Raw genomic sequence first — 24,063 nt, forward strand, 5'->3', positions numbered from 1 at the left:
GGTAATGGAATATGTTTTCAAGCTAAGTCAGACAGATTCTTAATCAATTAAGGAGCTAAAAGATAGTTAAGCAAGTTGATTTAAGGCTATAAGTAAATCAGCTATCATCTTAATTGTGGGGGCAGAATCAAAGTGTCAAATGACTTGTTCCTTCTTCTACTTTCTACGTTCGTATAACTAAGGCCATGGTTCAACTAAAAGAAAAGTAGGTGTCAGGCAAAGCGAGTTTCAGAAATCAGGTGACGGAACATTGCAAAATCTTGAGAAACACTGAGGTAGTAGAACAATGTAATAATTTAGGTAAATGACAAGCAGAGTGAGATGGAAGTGAAATTGATAATATTATGGAATTAGTAGGTAATTGCACAGAACCCTTCATAGACATGGCAAGATTTTCAATGCAACACAAAAAGACTAACTCTGAGAGTTCTACTTATTAAGGAAGGTAACTGCTTCAGGTGATGTCCTAGAATGTTTGCAGCTTTGACTCTAGCTCAGCAATTCAGAGCCAAACATTCCAAAGCTGCAAATTCATACAGTAGATATAGTTGTCTGGGATTATCACACCCTTCACAAACACCAATATATGGCATTTGATGAAGCAAATACAGTACAGTAACATTCAGGATCATTGCTACAAGTATCTTGCCTGACACAGAGACTTGAAATTAAGCCCATTATTCCCTTCAGATTTTTTTCTGCATGTCTTGATCATATTGAAGCTTACAAAACCAAAAATCAAAAAAAGACTGTCAGCTACCAGAGTCAACAGGAGCAGTCAACACTGCACTATGATGGCTGCAATGTTCAACTATTTGCTCTTGTGAACAATTCAGAGATTTTAATTTTAAATGATTATCCTTTTAGATTCACATTTTGCTCATAATCGGTGTAAATTTCTGTCCTGTATCTTGTCATATTTCGTCATTAATAAATTCAAAATAATAATAAATAATAAAACAATATTTTTTAAATTCAAGGAAACCTAGTTAAATTGGCTCCTTTAAAATCATAAGTACATCTCCCCAAACATTCGGGTCTGAGTGTCATAGTCATAGAGTCATAAGTTCTCAAACAGCATGAAACAAATTTCCTATGTGCACAAAGCAAAGCTCAATGGATATTACTTTCTGCTTAGGCTCAGCCAAGCCTCTATTGAGGCCTACAAAATCCTCCATTGGTTGTCCTTTCATGAATTGTTCCTTGACATAAACAAACCTAACTCCTTCCACCATTTGAAGATATCTGGGGTCAAGACATGCATTCCTACTCAAGTGTGATAAATCTTGGTTACGATGGATATCTAGTTTTTCTAATATTTGGTGGCTCCTGTATCAGAGTTGCTTGTAGCATTCCTTTAACCTTCAGTGATATGCATCCTGGAATCTGTACTTGCCATGCTGTCAGTACTAACATTGTTTTCGCAACCATGGTTCTCTATCTGATAACAACACTTAGTCCAGTGTCCAACTTGAAATTCTTGAGATAATCATTTATACAAATATCAGAATGCCAAAATGTCTGTAAAAATGTTCTGTATCAGGTTTCCTCCGGATGTTACCTGTTTCATCTCATTAATTTCTCATTAATTTCATTAATATTTTCTATGACTGTGCACTAATTTGACAAATTTTCTGAAATTTTCTGAAAACTTACCTCAGTGTGACAGAAAACATTTTATTTTAATACCTGGGCACTGTCTGTGTCTGTGAAAATTATTTTCTCCACAGCATTGACAAAGACATTTGGTACTCTATCTGGTGTCTTTCTCAATCACAATTCTTGTTTTTCATGTATTTTTATGGATTTGAAGTTGAAGAATTGAATGGACTCTTCTGATTTCATGTACCAAGGTTGATCTTCTCACCTTTCGTTTAGTCTGTGTTGATTTTGGATACCTGCTTCATCACTGTCTTAACGGTGTTCTCCAGAGTCAGGTCTTTTTTGGACAGCATCTAGGTTTGACAGACTCATTAATGAACATTGTTGGAAAAACACAGCAGATCAGGCAGCATCTGAGCAGCAGGAGAGTTGACGTTTTGAGCATAAGCATTTCATCAGGAATGTCATTAATAATTCTGTCAATAACTATGTCTCTTATATACTCTGACTTCACGTCAACAATTGTTGCATTTCATAGAATCATACAGTAAAGAGACCCTTCAGCCCATTGAGTCTGCACTGCCAAAAATACACGACGACCTACACTGGGCCTCATTCCTGCCCTAGGCCAATCATTCATGGATTCATTTGGATGCTGAACTCATATTAAATCTTGTTCTTTCAAGAATTCTATTATATCAGAGGTTAAAGTAATTGTCAAAGGCATTTAGTACATTTTTCTTTGTTTACATCTTGGTGAGCTATAACATCATAAGTTTTTTTCCCAATTGTATGCAGAATTGCACTTACTTGTTCAGCTTCTGATTTGAATCCTAGTCTGCATCTTGAGAATTGTTTTCACCACATTATCTAATTTCTGCATTCTATTTGGTCCATCACTGAAATTAAATCTTCCTTGACATGTTCCAAGTCATATCATCTTAAAATGATTCTTTACCTTGCTCAAATATTTCAATTTTGCAACAGTAGCATTGCTGATGCTCTATGCTATTGTACTGAAGGATTTTCCCACATTTTGTGGCCAAAATGGAGGATATCTACCTATCGTAGCTAAATTGAAGTTTCTCACTTCAGTGGCAGAAATGGATGTTTCCACCTTTTCTACAGTTCCATTGGATAATCTCACTGTTTGTGGACTTAACAAGTGATTTCCAATCCTTACAATCTTACTGAATGAATCCAACTTCTTTAACAGTTTTCATTTCTGGATGATTCCCTCTTTCTACAGCTGAATAATTTTCCCCATTTCTTTTGACAGTGCTATCCCACTTCCCGTGGATTAAATAAATTTCTACATTTGAAACAATTCAATGAAGGATCTCCTACTTTTTCAGCAACCTGAATAAAACTTTGAAATTTAATTCTTCAATTAGACCAAAACTACTCGAGTTTCTAAACTGGCACTTAATTACTTTAATTCTGATTTTGTGTTATCTCTGGATCTGTGACTTCAGTATAAACTGGTTTCTCTCGCTGGAGTTGTCCATTGTGATGCTCATTCACTACAGCGGTGATGTTGATCTGAGCTGTAAATACATCCTTTACATTTTGCTTTCACAGACTGCACATTTTAAAATACTTTCCGTGCCCACCAGGCATTTTAACTTTGTTGTTGGAGCTTCAGATGTCCATTCCCTCTTCAGCTGAACACCAACTCAAAGCTGACCCCACAGATCACCGCCATGTGATGGAGTCTGTATCTCCTTTGGAGTGACTAATTCCCTTTCTTCATGGAGCTCTTAACTTTCCTGCTGCCAGTATATCTTTTACCACATCTGCAATGCTATTAGCATTGACAGTAGTTGCTTCCTTGTGTAATCTTACCATGATGGTTTCTTCTTAAATCTTCAGCTCTCCCCTGCTCCTGACTGTCTGCAAGAGCAAAGAACTTAAAGCTGAGGGGGGTGAAGATGCTGAAAAGGTTCCAGACCTCCACCACTTCCAGCATATTGTATGAGGCAGATAAACAAAATGCACACTGCTGCTCACCATTTCGTAAGTGCAACCATTCACTATGTTGATATTTCTGTATGGTAGGTTTGCTGTTACACTACCCTCTTCAGGAATAGAGATCTCTAGGGCCTACTTCACCTAGTGTGGCAGTAGAAGATATCTCAATGGTCCAAACAGAAGAGGGGCTTGTATTTAATAATGAGTAGCTTATTGCATGTTAACGACTAATTACAGTTCATATTGATAATCACATTATTATAACACTCTGAGAGGGTCAGGTTTTCATCCTCCGAGATCCTAAGCTGTTCTGCCTGCAAGTCCATGTGACATGATCATTGTGGGCGGTGCTTATAGTATTCTTAACATAAACCCTTTCAACCCATATTCAAAATGGCTGCCTTTACTATAATAGGTTTCCACTGGGGCTTGTCTGTTGGTTATCTTGAAATAGATGTCACAAGTAACTCATGAGGAGGTGCTACTACCCACAAACAGTGAAGTGCAAGGATGTTTGACCATGTTTGTACATATAGTTGAGAGAGTAATGATAAATTTCAGGAGATAATCTCCAACATTTGGCAGAAATACAAGCAAAATTTGTGTTTCTTTCTTTCTCTTCCTCATTCTTTTGCTCCAAACAGGCAAAATATTATGAAATTCCCAGTGGCACCACTGCTCTATAAAGTCCAGGCCGCTTATAAAAATGATATCCATGTCCAAAATGAATTCCAGAATCCTACATCTTTCAGATGTTGGTGATCATTGGCAAAACTGCAACCTGCAGTCAAAACAAAGCATTTTCCAAATGTGCATAGTTAGGGTGGCTAGGTTTCCACAAGTCAAAGCTGGGATAGATTAAGAAGTCTTGGGGAGACAGGGTTTTCTGATGATTAACATGTTGGGATTGATATCCGTCTAATGAAAGGTCATACAGCTGAAACATTAACTCTGTTCATCTCCACAGATGCTGCCTGACTTGCCTCATTTTTCTAGCATTTTCAGGACACATTTAGAAGTTCTCCTTCAAATTGGCTTGTTTATTTTTCCCTGTGTTTTTACTGCCCCAGGGGATTTATTGAGCTTTTTAAAAATAATGGATAAAGGGTATGGAGAGCACAAGACATCACATCTATAATTTTTGTACCAGCAGCAACAAGAGCAAGTGGAACTATGCCCAGTAATGTCAGGAGAGAAGGAAAAAGAACTGGAAAAGGAAGAAACGTATTGGGATAGCAGCAGTCATTAAAGAAGCCCCTAATGATTTATAATGAATACTAACTTATTTGATCTAAGGACATTTAAACTGCCTTGCTGTTCTCATACAATGTTACCCCTGTTGAGCTGTGGTATGTGTATTTCTTTGGAGTTCTGAACTGTCAGCTGGTTGAAAAATAAAAGACCCGGTAGCAACAAGCTTTAAATGCGTTGTTGGTATCATAGCAGCAAATAGCTAATTTGAAGCAATTCGAGACCACAAAATAAAAACCTAGCAACAGGGGTGTGACAGTTCTGTGATGAGCTATTGCCAAACTGGCTGAGGAATCCGTTTACCAAAAATGTGGATGGCAAAAATAAATCACAGAAAATGTCTTGAGACATTTGAGAAATGTCACTCCATAATGTCCACAGTTCTTGTGGCAGCTCAAGAGGGTAATAAGGTATTGAAATACCAGGGAAGCCTGCCAACTTAGCTGGGCATTAGTGCAAACTATTTGTGAAGCAAGGTAGCTTTAAGTTTGTGAAAAAAAAAGCAAAATGAATAATTGTTATCAAATCTGAACACGTATCCAGGTTGTAGCTATCAATGGTATAATTGCACCATTGAGAATAAAGTTAATTTTTTGTTACTTCCATCAAAAACTGCATAGATCCACCATGGTTACACTAGTTGTTGTATTGGGAATCTGTATGACCTTGTGCTGAAATTCTTTTCAGCCTTAAGAAATAGTTGCTGCTACAATTGAACAAAAGCTCTTTCTCTATCGCTAGCTTATTTCCTCCCTGTGCTGAGCCTACATTGCAGCTGAAGCCAAGTCCATCATAAAAAAAAATTAAAGTCAGGGAAAATATGGGATTGGCATTCAAGAAGCTGGCAATGTAACTAGAGGTAGGAAGAAAGCACAGCCAATTTCAGGGCCAATATTAGAGGAACCATTCTTTTTCCTTGAAGATGCAAATTAACATTTAAAAAAAAATACAAATTGGGTGTGATGAAAAAAATATGATTTAGGTTTTAATGTAAGGATCAATGAACATGAAATTCATTTGTTACCATTTTTGGTAAAAAAAGACTAATGTTTTGTGGTGTGCCAATGCCTGTTCTGACCAAGATGGGCTAGATACAAAATTAATCTACTCAGTTTATCCTAATGAGTCATCTGCCTTTGGGTCTTCAGCTCAACACTACAGCTCTGCATATATCATGTGTTCACGGCAGCCTTCTTTTTCTGAAAGAGGGACCCACACTGACAGTAGTGGTCTTGGAGACATGGAAGGTGTAGATGACTATGGAGGAGACATATCATGGTCTTTCAGGGGTCCAAGAGACCAGCAAAGGCAAAGGCATTCATGTCACCCATTTCTCCCTCAAACACCACCACAAAATTGGCTCATCTGATTATCTATCTTGTTGACATTTGTGGGATTTTGTCGCATGGATGCCATGCTTATATAATTAGAATAGTGCATCAAACCATTCTCGTTTTGCTCTAGAAAATCTTCTTTCAACGAAGGCACAATGAAAAACAAATTGTTAGTATGGTACTATGGTTCTCCCCCAACTTCTCACTTTCTTCCCATCTCAGTTCCTTTGAAATGCATGCTGCTGCTCCTTGCACTCTGGAGTCACAGAGCTTTACAACACAAAAAAGGCCTTTCAGCCCATCGAGTCTGCATCAGTCAAAAACAAGCACCTAAATATTCTAATCCATTTTCTAGCACTTGGCTCAAAGCTCTGTGTGCCTTGACATCACAAGTGCACATCTAAATACTTTTTGAATGTTCTGAGGGTTCCGGCCACCACCACTCTTACAGGCAGTGAGTTCCAGATTCCCATCTCCTTTATAATTCTTTATTACTTACGTCACCTCTAAACCTCTTGCCCCTTATCTTAAATGCCCACTGATCATTGATCCCTCCGCCAAGGGGAAAGGTTCCTTCCTGTCTCCCCTGTATTCCACTTGCAATAAGTGAACTGTTAGACAATTGGGACAGCAATTAATATCCACATACCTAGGGACTTCATTTTCTCCAGTGTTGCTTCAGTTAGCACATGCACATTAAATAGCAAAGTAAACTATTTTAACACGATTGTTAATCTATGTGTTTCTAAAAGGTTAATAACTGTATTGAAATAACCCACAAAAGGACCTGAATGAATGATCCAATAGATAAGCAAGGGAAATTATTTCTCTGCCATCAAGTGGGATATATATTTTCCTGTTACAATTTTTAATAAATTAGAACATTATTACAAACCAGTAGCCATTTTCTCCCTCGACTGAAGGGATTTTCTTCATGAGTCATATAGCTCTCTGTTCAATTCTGTATGCTAGTATTAAAGAATTCACATAAGCCCTAAAACTGTCTGTATGACCACCAGCATCAGAAGCAAATCAAATGCTCTGCAACTACAACTACAGTGACTTTAAATGCAAATTGTTAACCTATTAGAGCCCAACTGAATTGGTTATCCTCTTGCTGTTATCTGAAGCGTTGATTTCTAAATAATGTGTATGAAAGTGGTCAGGACTGGAGCATAAAGCTTTTTGAAACTTCTGCCTCTATGAAGCAGGATTAAATCTGTAAACAAAAAGAACATCTCATTTTCCACTTGGGGACCCTGCGGACTTCAGGACAAATGTTGAGTCCAATAACTTTAGAGCCTCCTTCCATCCTTCCATGTCTTTTTACCCACCCCACACCCAGACCAATTATGACATGGGTTGTTTTGAGCACAGTCATCCACTTCCACATACTCATCAGCCCATTATTACAGTATATGGATTGTATTCAGCACAGATAATCTGCTTTCTCACTCTTCGCTTTTATTGTCTCTTATTCAGCTTTCCTTCTGTCCTGAACTAAAAATTAACAAAGTATAGATACTGGAAATCAGAAACCAAAACAGAAATTGCTGTGAAAACTCAGCAAGTCTGGCAGCATCTGTGGTGAGAAAGCAGAGTTAACATTTCAGATCCAGTGACTCTTCTTGAGAACAGTTCAGTTCTTTTTTTGTTTCACATCTTCAGCATCTGCAGTCCTTTGTTTGATATTAAATCTGTAAACCCTGGAAAGGTTAAACTTGATATCTTTTTCAAAAAGTATTTCAAGGAAAGGAAAAATATATGACTGCAGATTACCTTTTATTAATGGCTGCCCATGAAACGTTAATGTTGTCTGCCATCAGTTCCACCTTCCTGGTATTGTCCATTGAGTAATCCCGCAAAAGCTTCCGTGCAAGTTCATTGGCCATGTCTACATTTCTCTGCCACTGCCGCAGCTCCTTCATGAATTGCTGAAAAACAAATTAAAATAAATGACTGATATTATATAGGGAAGAAAAACCTAATGAAAACCAGTGAGGGGGAAGATTTAGTGTGGATTATTCTCATTCTTTAAATGCAAATTACACGTGCAATTATTTTCCTCCTCAAACTGAGAGTAATCGAAAATCCCTTTGCAAGCTGCATAAAACAATGGGTAAGAATTATGTTGCTAAATTCAGGATTGTTTTTAATCTCCTTTACAATTGATGTAGCTTTACCTGTGCAACAGACATTTGCATTGCTAATTTTGTACAATCAAAAAGACAAGTTAAGACTTAACAATCGCACTTTTTCTAATCCTTGCAACACTGCCTTTTTGATTAATGTCCATGACTAATAGACTTCAGTGTACAAGCAAAAGCCTCTGAAATAACAAATTATTCCTCTCTGGTGCGGGGCTTTCAATTCACCGTACCTTCAATATCTCTACAACGTACACATAAGTATCAGAATAGTGTTCAGTTTCACATTATGTGAAATCTGACAAACATTTCAATTGACTTTTCATGCAAAATCTTTTTCTGCATCCCTTTTATAAATCTGAAACTTCAATTCTTTTTAGTGTACAGATTACAGTGTACTGAACAAATTTTCCTCATATTTAGGTTACAAAGATCGACTCCCTTGTACAGTATTCCCGTAAGTTACACATGCATCTTATAATTCGAACAGTCTGCATCACCTCAGGATTGTGGCTATTTCCTTGCCTTCCAGCCAACATGGTGGTGAACTGTGGCTCCAGTCCTTGTCCACTCCATCCACTTCTTTTCTTAATTTTCCTTGTGTTTTTCTTTAAACATTTAATTTTTAAAATTTACTTAGATGGGAATGGAAGAGGTGAGTCCTGGACCAGAGGCTGTTGTGGAGAGGCATGTCACGGACTGGAGACCGTTGTGAGAAGGGGAGTCCCAGACTGGAGGCCATCGCAGGGAGCTGAGTCCCAGACTGGAGGCCATCGTGGGGAGATGAGTGCCAGACTGGAGGCCATTGTGGGGAGGTTAGTCCCGGATTGGAAGCCGTTGTGAGGAGGGGAGTCCCCGACTGGAGGTCATCGCAGGGAGGGGAGTCCTGAACTGGAGGCCATTGTGCGGAGGTTAGTCCTGGATTGGAGACCATCATGGGAATGGGAGTACCAGACTGGAGGCTGGTGCAGGGAGGCAAGTCTCAGACTAGAGGCCATCGCGGGGAGGGGTGTCCCAGACTGGAGGTCATTGTGGGGAGACAAGTCCCAGACTGGAGGCCATCGCGGGGAGATGAGTCCCAGTCTGGAGGCCACTTGGGAAGACAAGTCCTAGACTGGAGGCCATTGTGGTGAGGCGGGTCCCAGTCTGGAGGCATCGCTGGGAGACGAGTCCCAGTCTGGAGGCCATTATGGGGAGGTTAGCCCCGGACTGGAGGCCATCGCGGGGAGTTTAGTCCCAGACTGGAGGCCATTGTGGGGAGGCGAGTCCCAGTCTGGAGGCCATCGTGGGAAGGTTAGTCCCGAACTGTAGGCCATCGCGGGGAGACAGGTCCCAGTCTGGAGGCCATTGTGGGGAGGCGAGTCCCAGTTTGCAGGCCGTCGTGGGGAGGCGAGTCCCGGACTGGAGGCCATTGTGGGGAGGTGAGTCCTGGACTGGAGGCCATTGTGGGGAGGTGAGTCCTGGACTGGAGGCCATTGTGGGGAGGTGAGTCCCAGACTGGAGGCCATTGTGGAGAGGCAAGACTCAGACTGGAGGCGAGACCCGGACTGGAAGCCATCGTGGGGAGGGATGTCCCAGACTGGAGGCTGGTGCAGGGAGGAGAGTCCTGCACAGGAGGTTGATTCAGGGAGGCAAGTCCCGGACTGGAGGCCATCGCGGGGAGACGAGTCCCACACTGGAGGCCATCGTGGAGAGGTGAGACCCAGACTGGAGGCCATTGTGGGGAGGCGAGTCCCAGACTGGAGGCCATCGCGGGGAGACGAGTCCCTGACTGGAGGCCATCACAGAGAGGAGAGTCCCAGACTGGAGGCCATCGTGGGGAGGTGAGATTCAGACTGGCGGCCATCGTGGGGAGACGAGTCCCAGTATGGAGGCCATCGCAGGGAGACGAGTCCCAGACTGGAAGCCATTGCGGGGAGACGAGTCCCAGACTGGAGGCCATCGCAGGGAGACGAGTCCAAGGCTGGAGGCCATCACGGTGAGACGAGTCCCAGTCTGGAGGCCATTGTGCGGAGGCGAGTTCCAGTCTGGAGGCCATTGTGGGGAGGCGAGACCCGGACTGGAGGCCATTGTGGGGAGGCGAGACCCGGACTGGAGGCCATTGTGGAGAGGCGAGACCCAGACTGGAGGCCATTGTGGGGAGGTGAGTCCCAGACTGGAGGCCATTGTGGGGAGGCGAGTCCCAGACTGGAGGCCATTGAGGGGAGGCGAGACCCAGACTGGAGGCCATTGTGGGGAGGCGAGACCCAGACTGAAGGCCATTGTGGGAAGGCGAGTCCCAGACTGGAGGCCATTGTGGGAAGGCGAGACCTGGACTGGAGGCCATTGTGGGGAGGCGAGACCTGGACTGGAGGCCATTGTGGGGAGGCGAGACCCGGACTGGAGGCCATTGTGGGGAGGCGAGACCCGGACTGGAGGCCATCGTGGGGAGGCAAGGCCATTTGTGGATTGGAGGTGAGGCCTTGAATTTAGAAGGTTGGCGTGGTTTGGAGACTTCTCCTGGTGCGGTCTGGAGGCTTGGTGCCAGCATGAGAATGACTAGGGTGGAAGGACTGTAAACTGACTAATTTATTTTTACTTTTTATTATTATGCTGTACTTTTTTTTCGATTTTATACCAAATACTTAAGTATCTGCGCCTGGGTACTTTGTACTTAAAACGGCACCATAAGTGGCAACACTGCAAACTTTTCATTCGAGTGCATGTGACAGGCTCAGCCTGTGACTCACTGTAACCTTCAGATTATTGAAATCATTCCACACTAAATCATACTTACTGATTGTGCTTGTTCAAACTGATATGTGTCAACTCTGTTTTCCAAGCAGCATCAGGTATAAACTTTATCATTTTAAAAGCCTCAATATTTTTGCCACTTTCTGTCTCTGAAACCTCCTCCACAGCAACAAGCCCAAACTCTACATTCCATTGACTCCAGGCTCATGGCCTAATTTAATTGGAGTGCAATGCTACCACACCCTGTCAGATCTTCTTTCCCATCCAATTTAGTGATTAGCTACTGTGTATATGGCACCACCACTGAAGAATGGGAGTCGGCTAACTCAGTTGGCTGGAGAGTTGGTTTGCAATGCAGATTAATGCCAATAGCTTGGGTTCAATTTCAACACTGCTACCATGAAGGACTCTCCTTCTTAACCTCGTCTGTTGCCTGAGGTGTGGTGATCATCAGGTTAAACTGTCACCAGTGATCTCTCTCTCTCATAACCATCTGATGAGGGAGCAGCGCTCTGAAAGCTAGTGCCTCCAATTAAACCTGTTGGACTATAACCTGGTGTTGTGTGATTTTTAATCTCTCTAAATAGGTATATAACTATTGTGCACTTCAAAGCTGCACTAGCAACTACCATTGTAATGCTGCAACCAGGATATTGTGTGTTTAGGAACACACACCCAACTCATAGATTGAAACAGGCTGCATCTCTGGGCTCTTTGCTCGCTGTCGGAACGCTCACTTGCTCTGAGTCAACCTGTATGCTCAAAGCATCACTGCCACACCTGGTTGTGCTTTGCCTTCTCAGCAGGAGATATCAGGCTCAAATTATTACTGTATTGCCATGCCATTCAACGCAGACACAAAGCCAAGAAGTTTGTCGTAGGTGTAATCGAGACTCAGTAAAAGGGTTCCTTCACTAAGAGGATCCCAGCAGTGTAAGTCAAGGAACATCAACGTGCAGTATCAGTCCAGCACCCGCTCAGGGCAGTGAAAGTCAGGATCCTCTTTGCCGAAGGGGTGAGGAAATATATGAAGGGCAGCCCGCCACCTGCTTTCAACTAGGTGAGCGGTATTCAAGTTTCAGTAAGTGAATTAACATTGACATTTCAATCAGAGAAATCAAAAAAAGTTTTCTTTGAAATGACAGTTCTGTGTTTTTGTCAATTTTTGTTGCAATGTAAGCAACATAGAATCTGATCTGAGAGTCGAAATTACAGAAAAGCTTTTGTGTCAATGTAAAAGTTTTAAACTGTTGACAGACTTGAAATAATTTCCTCTTGGTCTCTTCCTCAAAGACTAACGTGTATTTTTAACACAGCCCTCTATTTCTCATTGCTTCATTGTTTGAATTTAGACAGTGGCATTTATACAGGGTTAAGTATTATGTCAGTGACCCAGTTCAAGATGACAGCAAGGGAACCTAAACTAGAAATCTATTTTTCCCACAAGACGCATGCCATTTATTTCTAATGGGAAAAAGATATCAGTACATAAATCACGGTGTCGGAAATGACCTTCTGGGAAAGATACTAACATCTAAACAACTCTAAATAATGCACAAAACCATTTTTCCAGTGTAGTACTGAACAATATTTGGAACAACAAATGTCAGGTTTGTGCTAACTCAGATGTGATGGCAAATAGTGCGCCACGATGGCTCTCAGTGTTGTTGGGTAGAAAGGAAGAATAATAATAACAGCTTTATTTACTGATCCCAACTGAAACGCTTTCACATGAACTACAGTGAACTTAGCTTGGCTGCAATGCTTCTGATGTTGGTAAGTTCCTGGTGTTTGCTGTCTGGTCTCGTGCATAAAGAATGGCTGTGAAGATGAAGTACAGAAGGGCAGTTGATGCCCATGGAATTGTGTGCAAAAATCAAATATTTCTGTAAGGAAGGAAGGAAATTTGGGAACGGACTTTGTGCAGCAAAAGTAGTCAACAAAAATAGATGGTTGTATTGATATTCCATGGAACAAAGATCAAGGCTCAAGGTGCGGTAAGAAACCAGATCAATCAACAGTAAGTTTGGCAATGAAAATCAATGAATTGCTAACTACACTGCTGACTGCCTCCATGTTTTATCCTGGATCAGTGCCAAACAAAGCTGGACCATGCTGTAGAGCAGACAGAGGGACAATAGTGCAGGTTCACTTTGAATTTTAATGTCAACAAACACCCTTTTGCTATAGCAATGACGGCTCTACATTTCCATTCAAAAGTCTCCTGTGACAAGCCAAAACTTAATTACTAATTTCTAACCATGTTACATTTCTCACACAATAATCTGAAACTCGAAATGTGTCGAACAACTGATGAATGCTGCACAGTTAGTTGGTTGAGAACAATTCCATGTTAGGTTGCTGCTGAGCAGCTGAAGGTTTGAGTTTGTAATTTAGTGGAAAGATTATATTAAAAGTCACTCAGCCTCAAAACCCCATTAGTACAGGACAGGATTTTAAACACTCAAAAATATCACAAAACAATAAAGGATATATTGCAGCAGTCAGTTCTTACTGAGTTTTCACTAGATGGCAGCACTTCATGGCAAGAGTGGAGCCTTGTAACATTTAGTCTTGCGACAATTCCATCAGCAGAGCTGTGGTACTTTATTTTGTCCTTGCAACCCATTTAAAAATTAAATACTTGGGCTGTAGCTCTAACAACCCATGCTTGTACCGAATGACTGCAAGGCGATTGGTGGACTTCTGTGATAACGAATACAATTTCATGCATTCTATTGCAGTTTGCAGTTGAAAATTCCTCTAGTACCACTCAGTGAAAGTGACATAAATGTAAACATTCAATGGCAGCTCCTGTTCTCTCTTGAGAACATCCCATTTAATGTTGCCAATACTGTAACCCATGATTCAACTCGGCATTTCTCAAATGTAGCTTTTCATCTAGCTGGACCTCTTCCCTGCTGGTTTGAATCTAAGTAGATTTGAGATGCTGTATCTAAAGGGAGGTCTTGAAATGCTGGGTTTCAGTGCTATTAGTCAAACAAAGGCCCAATCACATGATTTATATTGCTAACTAGTGGCATGGTGGCTCAGGGGTTAGCATTGCTGCCTCACAGTTCGATTCCAGCCCCATGCCCTGTCTGTGCAGAGTTTGCACATTCTGCCCATGGCTGTGTGGGTTTCCTCTGGGTGCTCTGGTTTCCTCCCACAATCCAAAGATGTGCAGGTTAGGTGAACTGGCCATGCTAATTGCCCACAGTGTTCAGGAATGTGTAGGTTAGGTGCATTAGTCTGGGGGTAAATGTACAGTAATAGGGGAGGGAAATGGGTCTGGGTGGGTTACTCTTCAGAGGATCAGTGTGGACTTGTTGGGCTGGATGGCCTGTTTCCACACATCCTAATTATAGCTATCTTTCACACTAATACACTCTTCAAGCTGCTTCATATCAATGCAGAAGTGTGTTAGACACACTTAAAATGTTTCAACGTTGTGCGCTTTGATTTGCTCGTCTGTTGAATTTTGAATTATGTTTATGTAGCTGGCAATAGACAGTGTTTGCACTTTGATAATGTATGGGTTTGATCACTATCCAATGACAGTTGCATGTACACTGAAAGAGACAGAATGAAGCTTAACAGTGATGCCACTTTGTTCTCACAGCCAGCAACAGAGATTGTCTGGGATTACCTAAGACGATTAGCATTTGGTGAGGTCCTGCAGAACATTACAGCATTGAGGAATTATGCTCCAAAAGAGTGAACCAGCTTCAAAAGAGGATATAAATTTGGGAAGAGAAAAATCATACGCAACAACTTTATAAGGACCTTTGACACATTTCACCAGCTAAAAAAGGAGGCCAAACAAGGAACCAGGAATAATAAGAATACAGTTTCTGAGGTCCTACAATTTTACAATTTGATTTTCATAAAATTTCCGTATTTGCAAAATGAGCTGGTTAATCCAGCTTTCAATTTTTTGGCTCCATTTATTCATTCATAATCTACAAGTGCAAGTCATTCAAATTGCCACAAGAAGCCCATGTAAAGTGCTTCATACTTGTCATTGCTTGGAAATGTCAGCAAAGATGACTGCATGTTCTCGAGGCTGTTGATGTTCCATGTGCTGCCACTGCAGGAAGTGATCGAGTTAACAAGTACCCATTCCAATGCTGTAAACATTATAAGAGAATTCAGCTGTTTCCAGATATCAAATTTTGTTAAAGCATGCCTAGAGGGCTAAGCCAAGTGCATTTCTCACACAATATTTTTCAAAATCGCTTTGAGCAGTTTTCAACCGAGATGATGCACTTGAAAGTTTAACATACAGTCAAAATTTCAGTCAAATTTATGAGGCAAAACACCATAAGGCAGAATAACAAATAATAATTGGATTCTCAAAATTTTCCATTATGTCAGAAAAATTGCAGTTCCGCTTAAAAGCACTGAGCAAAGGAGGTTACCATTTTGTATGTGAATAAAAAAACTGCAGAGTAAAAGTGAAGATGCACTCGGGTCCCTTCAGACATGAACTTAGGTACATGGAAAGGAGGTTAAAATCCCATGGGTAGGAAATGGTTCAAACCACCACTGACCTTCACTCTAAAAGAACAAACAAAATAGAGAACTTGGAGTCAACAATGTTAAGTTCCCAAGGAAGCCCAGCCTACTAACCAAATACAGAACATCCCTTCCCCATTTCGGCAGAGGTTCCTCCATTGAAAACGTTCACATTATCCAACAGCCGACAGGCAAGATGCTCCACAGGAGCACAATAATTTTTGGATTCTCAATTAATGTTGTCTCTGGCACATTCGTTTTGGTTGACAAAAACTGGTCTGTATTCCTTCTCATTACTATATCGTTTCTTGTCTGTACAGTGTAGGAGACTGGTCTCTGTCTGTGCTATGATGATTGAGTGGTACCCACTGCTCACTCAGGGTGTAATCCCTCACCAATGCTTCTTGACGTTTTTTGGAAAATGCTGTGTTTGGCCTTGTTGTCTTGTTGTATAACCTAATTCTGTTGTTTCCTGTCAACAACACCTCGTTGCGCTACCTCGTGCTCCCACGAGGAGGTTGAACAGTTCATCCACTTTACTAACACCTTCCACCCCAACCTCAAATTTACCTGGACCATCTCAGACTCCTCCCTCCCCTTCCTAGACCTCTCCATTTCTATCTCAGGCGACCGACTCAACACAGACATTTACTATAAACCGACCGACTCCCACAGCTACCAAGATGACACCTCCTTCCCGTCTGCCCCCTGTAAAAACACCATCTCATATTCCCAATTCCTTTGCCTCCGCCGCATCTGCTCCCAGGAAGACCAATTCCAATACCGAACAACCCAGATGGCCTCATTCTTCAAAGACCGCAATTTCCCCTCAGACGTGGTTGACGATGCTCTCCACTGCATCTTCTCCACTTCCCGCTCCTCCGCCATTGAACCCTGCCCCTCCAATTGCTACCAGGACAGAACCCCACTGGTCCTCACCTACCACCCCACCTTCCTCCAGATACATCCAAACAGACCCCACCACCAAGGATATATTTCCCTCCCCTCCCCTATCAGCGTTCTGGAAATACTACTCCCTCCCTGACTCCCTCGTCAGGTCCACACCCCCCCACCAATCCGACCTCCACTCCTGGCACCTTCCCCTGCAACCGCAAGAAATGCAAAACTTGCGCCCACACCTCCCCCCTCACTTCCCTCCAAGGCCCCAAGGGATCCTTCTATATCCATCACAAATTCGCCTGCACCTTCACACACATCATTTACTGCATCCGCTGCACCCGATGTGGCCTCCTCTACATTGGGGAGACAGGCCGCCTACTTGCGGAACGTTTCAGAGAACACCTCTGGGACACCCGGACCAACCAACCCAACCGCCCCGTGGCTCAACACTTCAACTCCCCCTCCCACTCCACCAAGTATATGCAGGTCCTTGGCCTCCTCCATCGCCAGACCATGGCAACACGACGCCTGGAGGAAGAGCGCTTCATCCTCCGCCTAGGAACCCTCCAACCAGAAGGGATGAATGCAGATTTCTCCAGCTTCCTCATTTCCCCTCCCCCCACCTTATCTGAGTCCCAACCCTCGGACTCAGCACCGCCTTCTTGACCTGCAATCTTCTTCCCGATCTCTCCGCCCCACTCCCTCTCCGGCCTATCACCCTCACTTTAACCTCCTTCCACCTATCGCATTCCCAATGACCCTCCCCCTTGTCCCTCCTCCCTACCTTTTATCTTAGTCTGCTTGGCACACCTTCCTCATTCCTGAAGAAGGACTTATGCCTGAAAAGTCGATTCTCCTGCTCCTTGGATGCTGCCTGACTTGCTGCGCTTTTCCAGCAACATATTTTTCAGCAACGACACCTATTGTCAAACATGGTTTCAGCAAATCAAATGTCATGCATAACTGACACTTCACCAAGAACAATGCCAGAGAACTTTGAATCATTGAGTGGGTTGTGGTTCCAGTATGTTACCAAGAATTTTGCTCAGAATTCTACCAATAAGAAAGCTAAGCAGACACCTGAGGTGAGCTAACAGCCACACAGGAATCAATGCCCTGTGGAGCTTCTTACCTATCAGCTGTTGGATAGTGTGAATGTTTGCAATGGAGGAAGCTCTGATGTAATGGGGAAGGGATGGTCTGTATTTGGTAAGTAGGGTGGACTGTCATTTTCAGAGTCCGATCACATGACATCATGATGGTATCCTTGCTGCTGCAGAATGAACACCTGATTAATGAAGCTCCTCCTGGTGTTAAACAATTAGGCCTCTTGGTCTTTCTTGGGAACTTAACATTGTTGACTCCAACTTCTTTTGGACTCCAAATACTTTTGCCATGCTAACAAAATGGATCCTGTAATTAACAACAGAAAGTATTGGTAAAACTCAACAGGTCTGGCAGCATCTGTGGAGAAAGCAATGCGACTCTTCTTTCGAACTATTGCTGTGCTTGGATGATATAATGCGTTAGACTGAAGGATGAACTATTTTATACAGTCATGGAGGATCAGGATTTTGTCTTCCTCTGTGTAATTTTGTGCAATGTACCAGGACAATCCCATATTTGATTATGTATAAAGTCAGGTAAGCTCATTCGGAGGCATGATGGAGGAAAGCAAATTATAAATTTTCTCAGCATCACGATGAAGTCAGGAAACCTATACCGAGTACCTACCTACCCAAAGACTTCTGCCGCAAAATATTAAAGTTTACGATATAGTGAGGCCAATATCTATTATCAAATAGTTCACAGACTAGGCTCAGACATTTAAAATGATCACTGGGATCAGATATTCAAAGGCAGGTGAACTGCAAAGGAATTAAAAGTGAAGAAGTGGAATGGGCCTTACCACCTTATATTTCATGATTCATATTTACTATGAGCTTCTGTGTCTTGTAAATAACGACACATAATTGATTATCATGAATGACTCATAATTAGTCAGCTTTCAAATTACTAAAACCGTTACTCCCACCTTTTCAAAATAAATGGCAAAGTCATAAAATATATAAGAAATTGCATTGAGAACCTTTCTGTCAAGTGAAGTCACTTAATCATGATGACATCAGCATTAACTATTCAAGGAAATTTCAGCCAATTGTTAAAAAAAAGAATTGCATTGATGTGGCATTTTATCAGCCCTCTGGGATATTAAGGAATCGAAGGCCAGCTCTGAAGCACAAGCTACTATTATATGAACAAGTGGAGCAGCTAATTTTCACCAAAGATCTTCAAACTGTAAATGAAAGAACAAACATAGAATCTACGTTTTTGGTAATAATGTTGATCAACTGCTTGCTCAACACTGTCATCTTTTCCTCAAGGATACGACTACTGCCACTGAGACTTATTAGAATGTCCTCTCTATAATCGAGGCTACCAAAGCAATGAAATACTAAGGGAATTGTACACTGTCAAAGGTGTCAAAATTATCAGGCCAGACGTTAAACTCATGATGTTTCTGGCACCTCAGGTAGATGTAAAAATCCTGTTGTATGAATTGGAGAAGAGCCAGGAATTTTGGCGAACATTGTGCCCTTACCCAACTCGTTACAAAAACTATCTGGTTATTTATCTGAAAACGACTTGTGGATCTTGCTGTTCCCCAACTGGCTTCTCCATTTTTTTCAATAAACCACAAATTGCTCTAAACCATCCTGCGCTTTCAAAAATGCAAGCATGCTTTTCACCAGGATAGGGACAGTCAGCATCTGTGGGACACAGCACAGCCTGTGACAAAAGAGCGTGGGGCAGTTAAGTGTCATTTCATGATATTTCCAAGACTTATGTCATCCCCAGATTTTGAAATTGAGCCACAGACACTCACATTGAGGTCATTCATATATATCAGGAAAGGCCAGCGTCCTAACACTGACCAGTGGCTTACCTTATTGTATACTATTCACTAGCCCATAAAACATCTATAGTTTTCTGTTTCCTAACACTCAGCCTTTTATGCAATAGGCTTCAGCTTTGTTGACAAACTTGTCATATTGAACTCTTTCAAATGCCACATCAAGCATCAAAACCTTAAGAGAATTAAAACTGATTTACTTGACATTTATTGAAGTGACTGTTAATTTTATCCCAATTATGATATCTAACCACTTTCCCAACATTTGAAGTTAAACTGAATTTTAATATTCTGAGTTGCACACAATGGAAGAGGCTTAAAGTGTCTCAAAGGGAATGGAGTACAAAATACGGAAGTCTTGCTAAAACTGTACAAGGTACCAGTCAGACAACACGTGGAATATTATGAACAGCTTTACTCCCTTTCTCTAAAGAAAGATACAATAGCATTGGACGCAATCCAGAGAAGGATCATGAGACTGATCCTATGTATGGAGGAGAGGTTGAGTAGGTTGGATCTTTCGGAGACTGGAAGTCGACTTTATTAAAACATATAATGTTCTGAGGTCACTTGATATGGTAAATTCAAGGAGATTATTTCCACTTGTGGGAGAGTCAAGGACCATTAGGACATTGTCTGAGAGGACGCTTTGCTCAGTTAAGACAGAGATGAAGAACTTCTTCTCTCAAAAGGTGGCGACTCTGTGAAATTCTTGACTGCAGACTGCTGTAGAAGCTGGTTCACGAAGTGTATTCAACGTCAAGGGAGCCCAATTGATTGAGAATCAACAGTTATGGGGAAAAGGCAGGAAAGTGGGCTTGAGCATGATCTGATCAGCCACAATCTCATTGAATACGAGAGCAGAGCTAATAGGCCAAATGACCTACTTCTGCTTCTATGTCTTCTGCTGCTGGTGATGCAATCTTTGGCTGAACCATCGCAGGTTCCAAAATCCAGAGGTTAGCAGCCATTAGCATCCTGACAGTCAGAACAGGTGAATGAGAGCCTGCTTTTAGTTTTGCTGAAACCACAGGGTTTGCATAAACGGAAAAGGGAGAGAAAGAATTTATAGCTGTACCAAGGTGATCACATGGATGTTTGACACTATTACATTGCCACTTCACTGTTCAATATTTAGGAACAGAAACTTTACTTCAAAGGTCTGGAGTCCTGTTGTCCCCATTGTAACCTGCTTCCTCATAAAGTCATAGAGATGTACAGCGTGGAAACAGACCCTTCAGTCCAATCTGTCCATGTCGACCAGATATCCTAACCCAATCTAGTCCCACCTGCCAGCACCCGGCCCATATCCCTCCAAACCCTTCCTATTCACGTACCCATCCAAATGCCTCTTAAATGTTGCAATTGTACCAGCCTCCACCACTTCCTCTGGCAGCTCATTCTATACACGTACTACCCTCTGTGTGAAAAAGTTGCCCTGTAGGTCTGTTTTATATCTTTCCCCTCTCATCCTAAAACTATGCCCTCTAGTTCTGGACTCCTCCACCCCAGGGAAAAGACTGTGTCTATTTATCCTATCCATGCCCCTCATAATTTTGTAAACCTCTATAAGGTCACCCCTCAGCCTCCAATGCTCCAGGGAAAACAGCCCCAGCCTGTTCAGCCTCTCCCAATAGCTCAAATCCTCCAATGCTGGCAACATCCTTGTAAATCTTTTCTGAACCCTTTCAAGTTTCGCAACATCTTTCCGTTAGGAAGGAGACCAGAATTGCACGCAATATTCCAACAGTGGCTTAACCAATGTCCTGTACAGCTGCAACATGACCTCCCAGCTCCTGTACTCAATACTCTGACCAATAAAGGAAAGCATACCAAATGCCTTCTTCACTATCCTATCTATCTGCGACTCCACTTTCAAGGAGCTATGAACCTGCACTCCAAAGTCTCTTTGTTCAGCAACACTCCCTAGGACCTTACCATTAAGTATTTATGTCCTGCTAAGATTTGCTTTCCCAAAATGCAGCATCTCACATTTATCTGAATTAAACTTATTTTGCTACTTCTCGGCCCATTGGCCCATCTGGTCAAGATCCTGTTGTAATCTGAAGTAATCCTCTTCACTGTCCACTACACCTCCAATTTTGGTGTCATCTGCAACCTTACTAACTGTACCTCTTATGCTCATATCCAAATCATTTATGTAAATGACAAAAGGTAGAGGACCCAGCACCGATCCTTGTGGCACTCCACTGGTCACAGGCCTCCAGTCTGAAAAACAACCCTCCACTACCACCCTCTGTCTTTTACCTTTGTGCCAATTCTGTATCCAAATGCTAGTTCTCCCTGTATTCCGTAAGATCTAACCTTGTTAATCAGTCTCCCATGGGGAACCTTGTCGAACGCCTTCCTGAAATCCATATAGATCACATCTACTGCTCTGCCCTCATCAATCCTCGTTGTTACTTCCTCAAAAAACGCAATCAAGTTTGTGAGTCATTATTTGCCACGCACAAAGCCAGCTTGACTATCCCTAATCAGTCCTTGCCTTTCCAAATACATGTACATCCTGTCCCTCAGGATTCCCTCCAACAACTTGCTCACCACCGACGTCAGGCTCACTAGTCTATAGTTCCCTGGCTTGTCCTTGTCACCCTTCTTAAACAGAGCAACCATGTTAGCCAACCTCCAGTCTTCCGGCACCTCACCTGTGACGATCAATGATACAAATATCTCAGCAAGAGGCTTAGCAATCACTTTTCCAGCTTCCCACAGAGTTCTAGGGTATACCTGATCAGGTCCTGGGGATTTATCCACCTTTACCTGTTTCAAGACATCCAGCAACTCCTTCTCTGTAATAGAGACATTCTGCAAGATGTCACCATCTAGTTCCCTACAGTCTATATCTTCCATATTCTTTTCCACAGTAAATACTGATGCAAAATACTTGTTTACTATCTCCTCCATTTTCTGTGGCTCCACACAAAGGCCTCCTTGCTGATCTTTGAGGGGCCCTATTCTCTCCCTAGTTACCCTTTTGTCCTTAATGTATTTGTAAAACCCCTTTGGATTCTCCTTAATTCTATTTGCCAAAGCTATCTCCTGTCCCCTTTTTGCCATCCTGATTTCCCTCTTAAATATACTCCTACTGCCTTTATACTCTTCTAAGGATTCACTAGATCTATCCTGTCTGCACCTTACATATGCTTCCTTCTTTTTCTTAACCAAACCCTTAATTTCTTTAGTCATCTAGCATTCCCTATACCCACCAGCCTTTCCTTTCACCGTAACAGGAATATACTTGCCCCGGATTCTCATTATCTCATTTCTGAATGCTTCCCATTTTCCAGCCGTCCCTTTACCTGCGAACATCTGTCCCCAACCAGCTTTCCAAATTTCTTGCCTGATACCGTCAAAATTGGCCTTTCTCCAATTTCGAACTTCAACTTTTAGATCTATCCATTTCCATCACAATTTTAAATCTAATAGAATTATGGTTGCTAGCCCCAAAGTGCTCCCCCACTGACACCTCAGTCACCTGCCCTGCCATATTTCCCAAGAGTAGGTCACGTTTTGCACCTTCTCTAGCAGGTACATCCACATACATCCTGTCAAGTGACTTTCTACTCTGTAAATAGTATGATAAGAGGGAAAGATGACCATCAGGTGTGAGTGATGTGATGACCTGTTGACTGTGGGATTACTTTATGCTGAAGGCAGGATGTGCCACATGGTTTCAGTATTGACTGACTAGTTGATTGTGCTACCTCAAATTAGTTGAGCATGCCTGAATTAGTCTGTCCTGTGCATCTCTGTCAGCTAAATGAATGCTGCCATAGTCTGGTCATATCAGGGTTCCTCCACCTCTGCCTCTTGTTGCTAGTCCTGCTGCAGCTTAGTCCTGTCTGCTGTGCAATACTGTCTAAGGCGCAGCTAGCCACTACAATCATGGAAGCCCAAGCTGGTACATATAGTGAAGGGTATCAGGTCTATTCAGGTTCCTGAATCTCATCTTTACTATCCCAAATGCCTGCTCAATGAATACTCCATGCCTTCAGTTCTTGCAAAACAAGGGTAAGACGCCTCAGCCTTGAGCTGTCATCGAGCATGTTCTTCAAAGGTAGGTCATATCTCCAAAGAGCCATCGGTATCAAGTAATGTCGTACACTTGATTAGTGCAGGACAAAGGCATCATGGTGGCTTGCAGGACATGTTGGACAAACTTTCAGCAGTTGCATGTAAGATGAACATTAGTGATGTGTGATCCAAATTGGTTGCTAAATAATGCTAGTCCATTTGAGGGTGCCTTATTTGCCATTTGTAAGCAATCTATGATTCAGTGGACCTTTGGGAATCTGGTTTGAGCAGCAAGTCTGAGAGATTCTTCATTTTAAGTGGACCCATTAGTTGTAAAATGACTGCAAGTGGCAGCCCTGGAAACCTGTCATTAGTCACCTTCCATTGAGAAATCCTACTTATGTCACCAGGGAATCCCAGACATGAAGGAAGCTGCAGATTTTAGGGCTCTGGGAACCACAATCACTTCGGGAGTGGTTGTCTGCTCCAGATTGGCTGTAATCATCAGATTCTAACCCTCCCATGGCACTGATACTCATTTACATTGAGAAAGCTTATCCTCTGTGTATATATTCAGAGCTCAGGGTACAGGCACCTAAGAGCTGGAGCTCTGGGCTCATTCCCTCTCTCCCATGGAGCAGGAGGTAGTTAAGGCATC

General features: G+C 42.3%; 1 protein-coding gene across 11 annotated transcripts in view; it reads right to left on the minus strand.

Annotated features, from left to right (window-relative positions):
• dmd (dystrophin) overlaps positions 1-24,063 on the minus strand; it is a 2,003,576-nt gene that overhangs the window by 346,106 nt on the left and 1,633,407 nt on the right. For all 11 annotated transcript variants that reach the window (XM_087992890.1, XM_087992895.1, XM_087992900.1 and 8 more), the window contains one exon: positions 7,938-8,092. In XM_087992890.1, coding sequence (XP_087849016.1) covers positions 7,938-8,092 — 155 coding nt within the window. The remainder of the gene's footprint in view (positions 1-7,937; positions 8,093-24,063) is intronic.

Source organism: Chiloscyllium plagiosum, unplaced genomic scaffold (assembly GCF_037043375.1).
Source record: "Chiloscyllium plagiosum isolate Xiang-an unplaced genomic scaffold, Cpla_swu_hap1 HiC_scaffold_12, whole genome shotgun sequence".
Classification (NCBI taxonomy): domain Eukaryota; kingdom Metazoa; phylum Chordata; class Chondrichthyes; order Orectolobiformes; family Hemiscylliidae; genus Chiloscyllium; species Chiloscyllium plagiosum.